Below are 17,739 nucleotides of genomic sequence, written 5' to 3' on the forward strand. Positions count from 1 at the left end.
TGTCGATTTTGGGTACTTCAGATCGCTAGATATGTCTCTTAAGGATCGGCCACATTTGTGATACCCGATAATTATACCTTTTTCGAAATCAGAGAGCTCCGAACAGCGAGGCATCTTGCATGCGACTAAAGCCGATGCTGTTTCCTACACGATATATACCGGCGGAGTCCGTGACGTACCTTAGGACCGCAGATATCGTCATTTGCATAGGTAACCAAATACTTATTGGAGAATTGACAGACGAGAATTAACAGTGTACGCACTGAACGAGTAAACAAGTTAATTACAGTAATAATGAATAGTTGATCATCAAGTTTATCAAAAATGTAAATTTGAAAAAAAAAAGAAAAGAAAAAGATGTGAGAGATTTGGTTGAAAAATCGAGGTCATAAAATCTGCAAATAAACGTGCTGCTGAAGAAATAGCAGTTTCAATATTTAACAGAAATATGCTCTCACATCCTTTTAAAGAAAGTACGAATTAGTTTTCTAAATAAACTTATGTTAAAAGTTATTTGCCTGATTATTGTACCATAAAAGTTCATGTAAAAAAAAAAAATTATAACTTCAAGGTTTTAAACCTTAAAAATTAATTTTTTGTAACCACTAAATATCTAAATATATTATTTATGGAAATCTCTTTTGAAAGTTTCTCATTTTCATAGTATTAAATATTTAAGGAGCACATATTCGGGGACCAGCTATTTTTACTTCCTTGTACGAAGTAAAAAGGAAGTATTGTAATCGCGAAAAGTTTCAGGCAGCATATTTCAACGAAAATATCCATTTTGGCAGCTATCGAATGCAATTTAACGATGTTTTTGCGTGACATCTGTACGTAAGCAATATTTGTAGAATTATCAACAATTTAAAAGCTGTTTAAGTGCGGTTAAGCCTATTTTTTAAATAACATGGCTGACATGTTTGTTTACATTTAAAACAGCAGAATATTAGATTTGTTGCCAATCTAGAGAGACTTTTGTACATTCTGAATTATAAAATGACTGAAATGTAGCGCTGTTAAGTGAGCCTAGCGTCAGAGTGTCGCTATGGTAAACAAATATAGTGAATTTGAAAGAATGCATTTATTCTATTGTGGTTTATGCGCTCTCGACGAAGTAGATTTAATTCAATCCAATAACTTTAAATGAAATGCAAGAAAAAATGCGTATAATTTAATATTCCGTACAAGGAAGTCATGTATACACATCAGATTTTTTTACTTTTGTTTAAATGACAATATGATTTAAAAGTGAATTCTTTTACTCATTAATTTGTTATTGCTTTTGAAAGTCGGATTTACATTTAATGTATTTTAAGCAAATTTTGTTTTTTTAGAGTAGTCATTTTTGCATAATGTAGTATTTTATTCTTTTTTTTTCGAGTATTCGAATACATGTAGGGAAAATTCTGAATGCATCTGAGATAAGATCTTTCGGTTTTTAAATTGAATTTTCATGTTTTCAATGAAAATTTAATTGAGTCTTTTATCGGTTTTCGATCTCAAATCATTCAGAAGAACGAAACATATAACACATTAATCGACTTATTCAAAACGAAATTTTGAATAGTCGAATAATTCGAATTATATTCAAAACACATTAATCGACTTTTATAAAACTTTTGTTTATTTTTCCCTGATGGGGTTATGAATAAGGGTTTCAGACAAAGGAGATTAATTTTTATTTTTATTTCTATTACCAATTTGCATTTTTATTTTTCGGATTCATTCCATTGATGAATTTTTATATTAATTTTGATTACGTTTAGCTACAATATTAGACCTTTTATCCACGGTTGCAATTATTAATATTATTAGGGCCTTGTTTTGATTCCAATTTAAATTTTAATTTTGGATGGTTTAAGTTTAATTTACTTTAATCCTGCAACTATAACGCTGGACTGGTTAAAAATCTTTTTGTTTTCTTTTTGGCATATTACTATGTTTCTCTTTGTATATAATGATAATAATATTTTTAGTACTAATAATGATAATCATACATATACACTGAAGTGACAAAAGTCATGGGATAGCAATATGCAAATATACAGATGGCAGCAGTATCGCGTAGAAAATGTATAAATGCGAAGTGCTTTGGCAGGGCTTTCATTTGTGTTCAAGTTATTCATGTGAAGAGGCTTTGACGTGATTATGGCCGCACGACGAGAATTAACAGAATTTGAACGCGGAATGGTAGTTGGAGCTAGACGCATGAGTCATTCCATTTCGGATATCGTTAGGGAATTCAACATTCCGAGATCCACAGTCTCAAGAGTGTGCCGAGAGTATCTAATTTCAGGCATAACATCCCACCATGGACAGCGCAGTGGCCGACCACCTGCACTTAACCGACCGAGACCAGCGACGTCTGCGTAGAGTTGTCAATGTTCACAGACAAGCAACACTGCGTCAAATAACCGCAGAAATCAATGTAGGACGTACGAGGGACGTGTCCGATAGGACAGTGCGGCGAAATTTGTCTTTTTTGGGCTATGCCAGCAGAAGATCGACTCGAGTGCCTTTACTGACAGCACGACATCGCCTGCAGCGACTCTCGTGGGCTCGTGAGCATATCGGTTGGCCCTTAACTGAATGGAAAACCGTGGCTTGGTCAGATGAGTCACGATTTCAGTTGGTAAGAGCTGATGGTAGGGTTCGAGTGTGGCGCAGACCCCACGAAGCCATGGACCCAAGTTGTCAACAAGGCACTGTTCGAGCTGGTGGTGGTTCCATAATGGTCTGGGCTGTTTTTACATGGCATGGACTCGGTCCTCTGGTGCAACTGAACCGATCATTGACTGGAAATCGATACCTTCAGCTACTTGGAGGTCACTTACAGCCATTCATGGACTTCACTTACTCAAACAACGATGGGATTTTTATGGATGACAATGCGCCATGTCACCGGGCCACAACTGTTCGCGATTGGTTAGAAGAACATTGTGGACAATTCCAGCGAATGATCTGGCCACCTAGATCGCCCGACATGAATCCCAATGAACATTTATGGGACATCATCGAGAGGTCAGTTCGTGCCCAAAACCCTGCACCGTCAACACTTTCACAATTATGGACGTCTATAGAGGCAGCATGGCTCAATATTCCTGCAGGGGACTTCCAACGACTTGTTGAGTCCATGCCACATCGAGTTGCTGCACTTCGCCGGGCAAAAGGAGGACCGACAAAATATTAGGAGGTATCCCATAACTTTTGTCACTTCAGTGTATATAAGCAGCCGCAGTTACTTGTAAAGAAACAAATGGTAATGCTTTTTATAATTCATACTTTTTTTTTTATTGTTCCTTTAGCTCACTGTTGCTGTGGAAGAATGGGAAACGTATGAAACGAAAGTGGGTAAGTTGTAAACTTTATTTCAATAGAAAATTTCTGTAATTAGATTTCGAGATGGATACGAAATTGCAGAAAATTTGGCATTGATTTCACAAATTTGGCATTGATTTCAACAGTTTTCTTTACGTTTCAAGAACCAATCTAAGTGCGCGCCGCTTAAATTAGGCAATCTTTTTGTTTGAAATCAACACATCTTCAATATTTTTAATTTAGCCATTTTAACATTCAGTATGGTATATTATAGCTTATAAATTCGTGTCTTTTCCTGTTTACTTTCAGTGTGGTCTCTATGATATGAAACCTAAATAAAATAAATTTTGAGTTTGAAAATTTGATCAGGTGCCGCTTTGCAAAAGAGGATATTCTTTTGCAGTGATAACTAAATAGGCATGGCCATTGAAAATGCTGGATGAGTCTTACTTTTTTTTGGAAGCATAAAATTTATACCCTACGTAGAAGACGAAGTACAGTATATTCTCTGTCTTGAAGAATGGATACTGCAGAAGAAGGTTTTAAATAACCGTTTTAACCGTTGAACTAAATTTAACAGGATTCACGCACTCGCTGCTCATGAGTCTATCTTTAGAATTTCTGATACACAGTCTCGCGCGCTGGAGATAATTTTTTTCCCCGTACAGTGTTGCCATAACTCGCTTTGAAATGGTTGAGTTTCTTAATCACAAATTCATGAAAGTGTTACAAAACATAAAATCTACAGTAAAACAAATTCCAAATTTGGGCTTCCAGATGCCCATATTCGCAGTAGGATTACGTCATTCAAAATTGGATGGTTCTAGGTACCGTTGTTTTATCTCAATGCCAGAAACATACATACATTGATGCAGATTCTTCATTATTTAATTTCTTTAAATATATGACAAGGCGATAATATTTGTTGGCAACAGTTTGAAAAACATTTACAGTGAATCGACGCAAAATGCCAAAACGAAATGTATAGCCCTTCTGAGCTTTTGGGCTAATAATTGGTTGTCTTTACCAAGGTTAGTAAGGCTCTGTACAGGTGTTTCCGACTTAAAATTCAGTTTTTCGATAGAAAATTTGCGGAGACTAGAATTTTTCGGAGCGAGAAGCACGAAAAATCAGCAGTAGGCTCTCCAAGTGCAATAATTACTTATATTTTCTCCCACTTTAAACGTGACTAGGACACGAGACCCAATCCACCAAATCCAGGTGGAGCCAATTTTATTTTCCATTACATTTTAGCCTAGACGTTTCTTTAGAGATTATTATACAATTGTTTCGACAGAGACATGTAAAATCTCCAGTACTCTCGCTGAAATTCGAAACACAAATCTTCTAATTACTAACTGGACATGCCATGATTTACACAATCATAACAGTGATTAGATAATACAGTGATTAGTGACAGTGATTAGATAACAGTGATTAGACATAAATTGAAAGTGTGATTTTTCTGCTGCCAAAATTATTCAAAAAACATCTTCCATTGAAGAACTGGATTTTCTAGAGGCATTTCACATTCAAAAAAATCTTTCTGTTCTAGTTAACGATCTTAATTTTAATCCATCTTTGCCTTCGGCCTTTAAAGAAATTATGTTTTAGTTCTGGTTTCAGCAACAGATGGCGCCACTTCCTTATCTTGTCCAGGCTTTCTTATCTTATCTAATCATTATTTCCCATCTTGTTCATTTGCGGTTTTGCAGCTGAGGATGGTGGTTCGGTAAAAACATCGAAACTAGTCCTGTGAATATTTTGAAAATATAACGCTGATTTTTGTTGTTTGACTTCTGAATTAGTATTTGTTCGGCGTGTTATTGTGTCTTAATCAAGCAACATGAAAATTCAATTGTGCTTAATTTGTTGAGGCAGCCGTCCAGGCGGTATAGCGGTTAGGGAAGCCGATTTATGCAGATTCTTCATCTATTTCATTTCTTTAAATACAACGCATGGCGACAATATTTGTTTGAATAGTGAATTAATGCAGAATGCCGTAACGAAACTAATAGCCCTTGTGGGTTAACGCGTTTAGTGCTAAGGCCCACCAGCGGCCGAGCGGTAAAGTCGCTGAACACTGGTAGTTCGGTCCGAGGTTCGATTCCCGCGAACGGTCTGGCTGCATGGGTGTTTTCGTGGTTTTCCCTATGTGTAACGTATATACGAGCCACTTTCCCTTAGAAAGTCCTCCAGGAAGGCAGTCCTGTTCCATACACTAGAAAAATAGTTCACCCCGTAGAATAATAACAGGACTGTAAGAGCAAAACTACTGTAATGTAAGCATAATACCATCCAGTTTGTATGAACTTGATAAAAATAATATTGTAAAGCAGGCCAATGTGTAAATGAATTACAAGTTTAATGTGATTATCTCAGTAAAAGTATTGTAAATATGAATTCAGATAATGTTTAAATGTACACATAGCTGTCATGATTTTATATAACTATCATATGTAACTTGTACAAGACAATGATTGTAATCAACATATCTATGCTTATACACAGGCCTTATAATATTGTAAAGCAGTTTAAAATATATTGAAAATCCAGTCAATGTGTAAATGAATTACAAGTTTAATTTGATTATCTCAGTAAAAGTATTGTAATTAGAAATTCATATAATGTTTAAATGTATACATAGCTGTCATGATTTTATGTATCTATCATATGTAACTTGTACAAGACAATGATTGTAATCAACATATTTATGCTTATACACAAGCCTTATAATATTGTAAAGCAGTTTAAATGATATTGAAAATCCAGTCAATGTGTAAATGAATTACAAGTTTAATTTGATTATCTCAGTAAAAGTACTGTAATTAGGAATTAATATAATGTTTAAATGTATACATAGCTGTCAGGATTTTATGTATCTATCATATGTAACTTGTACAAGACGATGATTGTAATCAAATTATCTATGCTTATACACAGGCCTTGTATGCCTATGTAATATTTATATGTATATTTTTACACGGAGGAAATATTCCCTTCTGCCAGGATTACTATTAACACTGTAAGACTTTTACAACAAAGTCAGGTCAGTGGTTATCTCAGGCGGCGCTCAGTTCTATCCCGTAAAACGTCCACGAAGGCATCCCTCCCCTTAGGCAGATAGCCCTCGAGGCATTGCCGTAATTAAATAACCTAACCTAATCAACCTTTTGTGCTAAAAAATTCCTCGAGACTCGAAGCACGGTGCTTTCAGTTGCCAAATGGATGTGCTAACCGTTTAAAGGCGCTGAGAATTCTGTAATTCCTCACCAGATAATTCCGTTACGCATCTTATTGTTTTTGAACGCAAAATAGTCTATAATTGACGTGAATTAAACGGCAGTTAAAATATGCTTAGCGGAAAAGGGTTTGAGACCAAAAAGTACATAAATAAAGAGGTTTAAAAATATCCTGAAGGTACTTCAATTCATTTAGAAGGAAAGATTTAATTGCTTTGCTGTTCCGTTCGTAAATAATTTCGCACGTTACCTAACTTTTAATACTTTCAGTCATGAAGAAGATTCTCCTTTGTCGCCAGATAAATTGAAATAAATTTTTAACGATAAACTGCATTTACCGATTATGGTCCTCATATCCAGTTAAGAAATTCCTTTTCTCTTCCCAACGGAAATTCAGTCATCATAAATTTACTGAAGCTTTTGTTTTCGTATGATATGTAGTTGAATGCCCATAAATACACGTTTTCTTTAAGACAATGCAAGCATTTATACGTTTAAGTGATATCCCAAAATTGCTTTTAATGTCATCTTCGTTATTTTAGCGTCACACTTGAGGGATCAACCCCCAAAATATTTTCTCAAACGCAGCATTGTTCCGTCATGGATGTTGTTTAATTTATGTGTTATTTTCTTCCCTGAAACCACTGCTCTTTTCTTGCACGTCCTCCACTTGGCGAAGAGTTTGAGTTAGCTTCAGCTTATCTACAATAGCTCGAAATATATTGGGTTCGATAAAAAAGTCTCCGCGGTTTTATGGTAGTTCATTTTTGAACAAAAATTTTCTTTATTGAAAATCAATTTTAATCAACAACATATTGACCATTATTATCTGTGACCTTATAAGGTATTTCTCCCACTTTCCAAGAGTCCTTCGTGGTGTAGTGGTGATACACACTGGGCCGGTATTCCAGAGGTCCGTGGTTCGATTCCCGGCGAAGGCGTTTGCTATTTTTCATCTTGTCTGCTTTCAAAAAAATACATAATGTCTCTACAACCTTGTAGAGTCATTAGGTTAATTGGAAGCAGAAAAGATGAAAAATATGCAACCGCCTTCGCCGGGAATCGAACCACAGACCTCTGGAATACCGGCCCAGTGTGCTACCGTTACACCACGAAGGCACGCTAGGGAAGCGGGAGAAATACCTTATACACTCCCCTTTTTAAAGGGCGACTAGGGTTTTAGGGGACCTAGTCGCTAAATCCTGGGTGCGGAGAATCATCATCCACAACCCTTTTAGTTCGGGCGCCACTTGTAGAGTCATTAGGATTTTTTTGGAGGCCGGAGAGATGAAAAATTAACAACGCCTTTGCCGGGAATCGAACCACGGACCTCTGGAATACCGGCCCAGCGTGCAGAACCACTACACCACGAAGGACGCTAGGAAAGTAGGAGAAATACCTTATATACTCCCCTTTTTAAAGGTCGACTAGGGTTTTAGGTGACCTAATCGCCAAATCCTGGGTGCGGAGAATCATCAGCCACTACCCTTTTTAGTTCGGGCGCCACTTGTAGAGTCATTAGGTTAATTGGAAGCAGAAGAGATGAAAAATATGCAGCCGCCTTCGTCGGGAATCGAACCACGGACCTCTGGAATACCGGCCCAGCGTGCTACCGCTACACCACGAAGGCACGCTAGGGAAGTGGGAGAAATACCTTATAATTTTTGACCATTTTTCGGGTGGCTTCATAATTCCATCGGTGTAGAACTTCTGTGGTTTGTCGTCGAAAAACTTGCCCAAGTGATTTTTAGCGGCGCTTCGGTCGGCCAGTTTTTTACCATCAAAAGAGTTTTGTAGAGACCGAAACAAATGGTAGTCAGACGGTGCAAGGTCCGGGCTATACGGTGGGTGCATCAAAACTTCCCAACCAAGTTCCGCCAATTTGTTCCGAGTCATCAAAGTGTGTGGATGCGCATTGTCATGATGGGACACAATTCCCTTTCTGTTGGCCAATACTGGTCCCTTTTTCTGGATTGCTTCGTTCAAACGGTCGAGTTGTGTACAGTACAGGGCCGAATTGGCGAACGGGCTGGCTGCATGGGCGTTTTCGTGGTTTTCCCCATGTGTAACGGGTATACGAGCCAGTTTCCCTTAGAAAGTCCTCCACGAAGGCATCCCTCCCCTTAGGCACATAGCCCTAGTGTGCTTTGCCATAATTAAATACACCAAACACCAAACAGGGCCGAATTGTGATAGCGTAGCCAATTTGCAGCAGCTCATAATGGGTATTTCCCTTCCAATCTCGACATCGAAATTTCCGAAACGGAATCCAGCAAACCACTCTTAGGCCTTTCGTTCACTCAGAACATTCTTCACGGATGTTTCGGCATGTTTTTGCAGCCTTTTTAACCTTTTTTAAAGCAAACAAGCATCACATAGCGTATTTCTTCAGATATTTTACTCATTTTCAAATCAGTATAACTTTTGACACGAACAACGAATTAAAAAACTATCCTCACAGACACTGGAAACTGAATGTCACCATTTAAGAGCATGTTTGTTTGAGACAATTGGGTGAGTGTTGCCGGATATATAGGCATCAACACCATCTAGTGGGTAAAAAAAACCAGGAGAATTTTTTATATGACTCAATATTTCCATGGTGTAAAACAGGAGTTCCAGAGGAATCTTTGGGACGAACTTCTAAGACAAACAGTTCTATTATGTTGGCAACAACGATATGGTGGTGGTGTATTTAATTACGGCAAAGCACACTAGGGCTATATGCCTAAGGGGAGGGAGGCCTTCGTGGAGGACTTTCTAAGGGTAACTGGCTCGTATACACGTTACATATGGGGAAAACCACGAAAACGCCCATGCAGCCAGCCCGTTCGCGAGATTCGAACCTCGGACCGAACTACCGGTGGTCAGCGACTTTACCGCTCGGTCACTGGTGGGCCCAACAACTATATGGAATATTATGTAATTGTCTTATTTGCGTTTTTATCATTCTTTACATTTAAAATGATACTTCTAGTCGCCCAGACGGTATAGTTGTTAGGCAAGCCTACTATGGAACCGAACGGCCCGGGTTCGAATCCCGGAGAAGACATGGAAGTCCTCTCGAGCGGACCCCGCCGGGTTGTGAATTTTAAAGAATGCATTTATTCTATTGTGGTTTATGCGCTGTCGGTGAAGTAGGTTTAATTCAATCTAATAACTTTAAATGAAATGCAAGAAAAAATGCGTATAATTTAATATTCCGTAGAAGGAAGTCATGTGGTGTACACATCAGATTTTTTTTTTCTTAAGCCCAGAGAACGTTAGTTAACTTCGTCGTCTTGGCAATTTGCGTTGGTTTACTATAAATGTCTGTTCACTTTTCAAATTGTTGCCACCAAATATTACAGCCCTGTGTTATATTTAAAGAAATTAAATAATGAAGAATCTGCATCAATGTGTATGTGTTCTCGCACTGTGATGCAACAGCGGTACCTAGAGCCATCCAATTTTGAGTAACGTACGTCTCCACCCGAATACATGGACGCCCAAATTTGGAATTTGTTTTATGATCGATTTCATATTTTGTAACACTTTAACGAATTTTTGATTAACAAACTCAAGCATTTCAAAGTGAGCCATGGCAGCGTTGTACAGAAAAAACATTTTTATCTCAAGCGCGCGAGACTGTGTATCGGAAGGCTCATTTTAAAATTATTTTGCGATGTTGCTCTTGAACTGAGTTTTAAGTGCTGAGAACATGATATTTAAAAAAATGAAGGTAAAATACAAAATGTTAAAAAAAAAAAAAAAATCTCCCTCTTGGGCGTAATTTAAAATCTGAAACATTGCAGATTTTTTTTTTTTTCCACCGCAGTATGCGTATTTTACATAACTCAAAAACAGTTAGAAGACAGAACATTGAAATTTTGTTGTGGGACTGCTCTCCTTCTCTCGACTCAACATTCCCATGAGGACAACAAAACTGCTATTGAGCTTAAGCTATTACTTTTATAACTAGTTGTGCACCTCCCTTTTTTATTACAACCGGCAATATCAAAATTATATGTAAAATCCACCCATTTAGGCTTACAAGGTCTTGTCCGGACTTTATTTTTTGCAATGGTTGATCGTCGTTATATACTTCCAATTACGAAAATCTTTTAAATTACGAAAACGTTCATGTTTTGCCACTTTCAATTTTCAAAAAAAAAAAAAAATTATTTTCGACAAATAACCTAATCTAACCTTTAATGTGATCTCCCTATCCCTATACTTATATTTGGGAAATATTTATACTCGTTATGAAAAAATAAAATTAAAAGAAGTTTTGCTCCGGTACGACAAAAATTGACATTGATTTTTTATTTCTATTATATAAGGTAAAATTCTACTCATTCCTTAGCTTTCATGAATGTTTAATAATATATTTCGAGTTTTTTTTCTTTTTTTTTTCGTCATGCTGAAATTTTCTTCAGGCTGGATTTGAAACAATCTCAAGAAATTTGGTTTTGTTTTCAATTTAAAAAAAAATCCGCCTTTATAAACCGTAATGATAAACTGTAGCTCAATTAGTAATAATTAGGGGACTTTTTTAGTTAAAATAATCATATGCAAGAAGCCATAAATCCAGTAGCAACAAAATTCGAACTTCACATGAGTGCAGTGACAGAGAACTGTGACCTCTAACTGCCGTTAAAGGTCATCGAAGAAGCCACTCATTGGTGCCATTAATTAGGAGCGAATCCGGTTTAATATTATCTTCTCGCGGATCGTGTTTTGACTGCCTAGAAACGATTGGTTGAACAAGGGTGCTCTCTGAAGAGATACGGCATTTACTGAGAAGGATATATGGTTGTCGTGCAATTGTAACTTTGACCGCAACCTTAACTCATCGGATGTTTTTTATTAGGTGTCAAAGGGATTATCGTTACCTCTGACGGAAAGAATCGAAGCTAAAAGGATGTAATAAATTTCAGGGAGGAATTGAATTATTAAATTTACTTCAAACTGGATATTATTAGCCCAAAGGGCGTGAGCCCAGATGGGCTATTAATTTTGCTTTAGCATATTTTGCGTCGAAAATTTTAAAAGTCTGAATTAATTTTCAAATTGTTGCCACCAAATATTATCACCCTGTATTATATTTAAAGAAATTAAATAATGAATATACATAAATGTATGTATGGTTTCTCGCACTGTGATAAAACAACGGTACCTAAAGCCATCCAGTTTTGAATAACGTACGTCTGCACCCGAATGTGGAAGCTTTAAATTTGGAATCTGGACATTCTTCTATTATCTATTTCATATTTTGTAAAGCATTTATGAGGTTTTGATTAAGAAACTCAACGATTTCAAAGCGAGCAATGGCAACACTAAGTGAAAAGAAAAATTATCTCTAGCGCGTGAGACTGAGTATCAGAAAGTCTAAAGATATGCTCTTTTTAAATTATTTTGCGATATTGCTGTTTTTATGGTTTCAGTGGGAAGAATATGATATTTAATAAATAAAGGTAACACACAAAACGTTAAAAACAAACGCTTCTTTGAGCGTAACATAAAATTTGAAAGCTTTTAAATTTTTCAACTGTTTCAGATAAATTTAAAATAATTGGAAGAGACGTTGTGAAACTCATTGACAAATCTTTTCAAATTTAGGTGATATAAAAAAGATTAATGATTTTATATTTAACAAGACTGCTTGAGAATACACAAAAATGAATATATCCACGTTTATATGCGTTGTCGTTTCGAAGTAATGTAAGAATCACAACACAATAGAACAGGAAACTTTTGTGTACTATTTTTAGTCCAAAGGGGCAATTTGCCCAGAAGGATTATTAATTTCGTTTTAGCATTTTGCGTCGATTCACGATAAGCGTTGTTTCACTTTTCAAACTGTTGCCACCAAACGTTAGAGTCCTGCATTATATTTGAAGAAATTAAATAATGAAAAATCTGCATAAATGTATGTATGTTTCTCGCATTGTGATGAAACAACGGTACCTAGAGCCATCCAATTTTGAATGACGTAATCCTACTGCGAATATGGGCATCTGGAAGCCCAAATTTGAAATTTGGAACTTGTTTTTAATATCGATTTCCTATTTTGTAAAACTTTAACGAATTTTTGAATTACAATCTCAAGTATTTCAAAGCAAGCGATGGCAACATTGTACAGAAAAAACATTTTAATCTCCAGTGCGTGAGATAGTGTATCGGAAATTCTAAAGATAGGCTCAATTTAAAATTATTTTGCAATATTGTTCTTGAACTGAATTTTATAGTTTAAGTGCGAAGAACATGATATCTATTAAATGAAGGTAACAGACAAAATGTAAAAAAAAAAACCGCCCCTTTGAACGTAATTTAAAATCTGAAACCTTTCAGATTTTTTTTTAATTCTAATTATTTTTAATACAGTTTATGGAGGCGGTAATCTTCCGTTATGCCAGTACATTGTTACTAAATAAGATGTTTATAATAGTTATTAATTTCTTTTTCTTTCACGTCAGTATAACTATCAGTAGGTCATTTTCAAACTTGTCTAATTGTGCGAGTTTCCTCTAAGTATCTCGCTGTCGCTTTTTCGCTCCCATTTTCTTTCAAAAAGTTTGTAACAATTAAAAACATCCATCCGAAGGACAGAAATATGCATAAAAGTTAAAAATAGTAAAGATTTTTATTGGTAATTTCATATAACATAACTCGATGAATCTCACATTACACTGAGTTATAGAGATGGGATATTGAATATTTGGAAAAAAAAAACAAACTTCTGAAATCCCTTTCTTATCCTTTTTTTTAATAATTTATATCCCAAAATGGAAAGTGAGAAATATACATGACACTGTATACATAATGCATATTTTTTAATTAATTAGTCTATCTTAAATTCGATTAGTACATACAAACAGTTGAAAAATTAAAAGTACTTCTTATAAAATGTATGCATATTTAATTAGAGCTTTTCATTTTATTACTCGAACAGAAATATCAGTAAATCTACCAACATATTTTTAAAGTGAATATTGCAAATCTCTCAAAAGTTGCAGCTATAAATCAAACTCATTGATATGATTTTCAGGGGCCTGCCAAAAAAGTGTATGCCAACTCTGAATCGGGAATTCTAATCATATACTGCAGTGGTGCTGTTAAAATTTTTGAAATATTCCTAATAATGTATGGCGAATTTTAATAATGTATTTCCTAATAATGTATTGTTGAATGATATATGGCGCAATTGCGAAGAAATTGATGCTTAATAATAAAGCTAAAAAGACAAAAAAAAAAAAAAAAAAAAAAAAAAAAAATGGGATAGTAGGCTTGGGTGCTACAGCAGTTCTGGTGAACTCCGTTTTGCAACAAGAGTTTAAAAGAACTTAACACATCCTTTTGGCCGATCGTTACAATCTGAATCCTTTGAGATCGTTACATTTTTTTAACACATTTTTGAATTTTGTACCCGCTGTGGTTAACAGGTGGAAAGTTTCAGATAGAGCAATCCATTAAAAATTCTTAGTTTTTTTTTTCTGTTGACCATTTTGATAAAATGGTCTACAGAAAAAAAAAAACTTCAGAAAAACGATTTCAAACAAGTAAGAGATTTATTTGGACATCATTTTCAAGTCGCACATCCTTTGATAATCGCTTACTAGCGCCCGAGCGGTAAAGTCGCTGAACGCTGTAGTTCGGTTCGAGGTTCGAATCCCGCGAACGGGCTGGCTGCATGGGCGGTTTTGGGGTTAACGTGCATATGAGTCAGTTTCCCTTAGAAAGTCCTCCACGAAGGCATCCCTCCTCTTAGACAAGTAGTCCTCGAGGCTTTGCCGTGATCACATAAACCGTTCATGAGTGGGAATCTTGCGTGCGCCTACGCAGCGGGAACCACGAAAACGCCCATGTAAACATCTCGTTAGCCCGTACCGAGCTACCAGTGCTCAGCGACTTAATCGCTCGGCCACTGGGGCGGGGGACTTTGTTGCTTCTTTGAAGGATATTATTTCTCGTCGTTTAATGTTATCAAAATAGCCGTGCCACTGAACCGGTATAGAGGTTAGCGTCGCTGACTGCAGTGCCGAAGGACCCGGGTTCGAACCCCGGAGAAGGCCTGGATGTTCGTAAAATGTATAGTGTCCGTGCGACATGGGGGCACTCTAAATATGCAGCGAGCCGAAAGTCCTCTCGTGTGGTTTGGTGGAAGGGAAGAGGGGTGGAAGACCTTTGGATCCGTCTTCCCCACCCGGGATGCTATCCATCATAATTGAGGGGGCGGAACTGAGCTAAATCGCACTGTCACCTGTAAGGTGACACGGCTGTTGCCAACGGCAGGCGTATCTTGCGCTCCTTGCTACCAGAAATTTCGTTACTGAGCTTACTTTCATACAAGTTGTAGAGACATTGAGTTCTTTCGAAGCAGGAGATATGAAAAATTGGCAATGCCCTAGCCGGGACTCGAACCACAGACCTCTCGAATACGCGTCGAGCTTGCTGACCATTACACCACGAAAGCATGCTAAGAAGGCGGGAGAAATACCTCATAAAGTGAGTATAAGTAACAACAACAACAAAATAGCCGTGAACAAATGTGACCGCTTTAAGCTCTGCCTGCTGTAGATAACTGCAGAATATTTCAGTTACCAGGAATCGGCCAGAATGAAAAATTGGTTTATTGATGCTCGAGAAGAGTAAAGAACTCAGACTAAAATGGCACTCGCCGCCCAAAGCCGCCTCACAGTTCCCGATTACAAAGTAACAATGCAGTTTGGGTGTTTGTCGAGATTCCTGAGGTCGGCATGAATTCGCCCACGCATCTGTCTGTCCCGTGACACAGTTGGCGTGAGGCGTCGACGGCCGTGATGGAAAACACGTGAAGGTAACAAGCGAACAGCAAATTGCACGACACCCTTTCCCTATTCTCGGCGCTCCTTTTTAAACCTTCAGCGGACTTAACATTGGCCAAGACTGGATTGATATCAACGGCGTTAAAGTTCCTGACCTCTAAATTAAAAATTTAAGTTTGAAGTTATATTTGAATACTAACTGGTTACCGTTTATTTCGGTATATCTTCTAGTGACATTTGAACAAGCATTTCTGACACATAAAGTTATTGGAAATGAGATCCGCATTACAGTATAAGGTATTTCTCCCGCCTTCTTAGCGTGCCTTCTTAGTGTGGTGTTCTGCACGCTGGGCGCGCATTCCAGAGGTCCACGGTTCCATTCCCGGTGAAGGCGCTGCTTATTTTTCATATTTTCTGCTTCCAAAATACCTAATGTCCCTACAGTGGTGCCCGAACTAAAAGGGGTGGTGGTTGAGGATTCTCCATACTCAAGATTTGGTGATTTTGTCCCCTAAAAGCCCCAGTCGCCCTTTAAAAGGGGAGTATATAAGGTATTTCTATCGCCTTCCTAGCATGTCTTCGTGGTGTGGTGGACTGCACGCTGGGCGCGTATTCCAGAGGTCCGTGTTTCGATTCCTGGAGAACGCCTTGGTCACTTTTCAATCTCTCTTGCTTCCAAAAAAAATCTGATGTGTACACCACATGACTTCCTTGTACGGAATATTAAGTTATACGCCTTTTTTCTTGCATTTCATTTAAACTTATTGGATAGAATTAAATCTACTTCGCCGACAGCGCATAAACCACAATAGAATAAATGCATTCTTTAAAATTCACTCTATTTGTTTACCGGCCCACCAGCGGCCGAGCGGTAAAGTCGCAGAACACTGTAGTTCGGTCCGAGATTCGAAACCCGCGAACGGGCTGGCTGCATGGGTGTTTTCGTGGTTTTTCCCATGTGTAACGTGTATACGAGCCAGTCACCCTTAGAAAGTCCTCCACGAAGGCATCCCTCCCCTTAGGCAGATAGCCCTAGTGTGCTTTGCCATAATTAAATAAACCAAACCAAAACTATTTGTTTACCATAGCGACACTCTTTCGCTAGGTTCACTTAACAGTGTTATATTTCGTTTATATTGTTGCGTGCGTACGGGTTCGTTATGAAATGAATGCACAAGTCCGATGAAAAATGAACAAAAATTTATTATTATCACAACAAAAATGCTTAAATTTTCTCAAATTATCATGCAGTATCACAATATCTCACAGTAGTTATCTTTTAACTACTTAAATGTACAATAGAACGTAATTCAAAACAGCTAAAGAACGCTAATCCGCGAATTCGCTATAATCAACAACGGCAGTTTTCTAAACAACAACAAACTAAGCAACTGCTACAAACTGAGATGTTTTCCTCCTTTTATAAGATTTTAAAATCACGCGCTAGAATTTTCCAGTACTTTCTCGAAATCAAAAAGAGATATTTATTTATTTAATGCACGCGCTCTTGTATTTTCAATTTTCCGGCTTAGCTTTCTTTTAATATTCGTCACGCGCTGCACTGCGCGAGAAATAAAATCATTTAATTTATAATTGAACTAACATTAGCTTTTTAAATACCAAATTCGTAACAATATTATAACTCAGAATACACAAAATTTATATCATTTAAAGAATTATCTAATCATTGCCACATGTTCTATTGAAATACTATAATAAAGCTAGAACGATGTATAAAAGAAATTAAGCAAACAAAACAAAAACAAAAAAGAAAGAGTTTTTCACAGACGATTGAGTACTTCTCATTCAATTAATTCAGTTCTCACTTCGCGACAAGGCAAAAATACATAAAAACTCAAAATATCTGTATTAAAAATTACGAAGGAAATCTTAAACACTTATTTCCTGGAAAAAATTCCAGAAAGGATAAAGTATGATTTAATTGGCAATATTAAATGAAGGCGTTATCTTTGTTGTAGCGAAACTAAGTTTCTCTAGATTGGCAACAAATCCACTATTCTGCTGTTTCAAATGTAAACAAGCAATGGCCGCCATCAAAAAAAGCTTAGCGGCACTTAGACAACATTAAAATTGGTGATAATTCTAAAAATATTGCATACAGATTTGCTAAAGTCATAAAAACCTTAACCGAAAGATAAGAACAACATAATTCAATCATTTTTGAAGCAAAAAATGTACAATTTACAAACATATAAGAGTAAAGAAACTGAGATCACTGAGCCGGGTAACAGAGTGGAGTGCGGCCGATTGCAACCAAAATACGAGGTGCACATCTACATGTTTTAGCAGTCCTATATACAAAATTTCAACGTTCTGAGGCTACTCGTTTTTGAGTTATGCGAGATACGTACGTACCTACATAAGTTCGT

The 17,739-nt window shown here is 36.9% G+C and overlaps 1 protein-coding gene across 2 annotated transcripts in view; it reads left to right on the forward strand.

The window, feature by feature from the left end:
* The window catches only part of LOC118196098 (uncharacterized), a 787,551-nt gene that overhangs the window by 266,562 nt on the left and 503,250 nt on the right, over positions 1 to 17,739 (forward strand). For both annotated transcript variants that reach the window (XM_085827471.1, XM_085827472.1), the window contains exon 5: positions 3,309 to 3,354. In XM_085827471.1, coding sequence (XP_085683597.1) covers positions 3,309 to 3,354 — 46 coding nt within the window. The remainder of the gene's footprint in view (positions 1 to 3,308; positions 3,355 to 17,739) is intronic.

The sequence above is a fragment of the Stegodyphus dumicola genome, chromosome 12 (genome assembly GCF_044657685.1).
Source record: "Stegodyphus dumicola isolate Sdum_Otavi_A_Nest chromosome 12, ASM4465768v1".
Lineage (NCBI taxonomy): Eukaryota > Metazoa > Arthropoda > Arachnida > Araneae > Eresidae > Stegodyphus > Stegodyphus dumicola.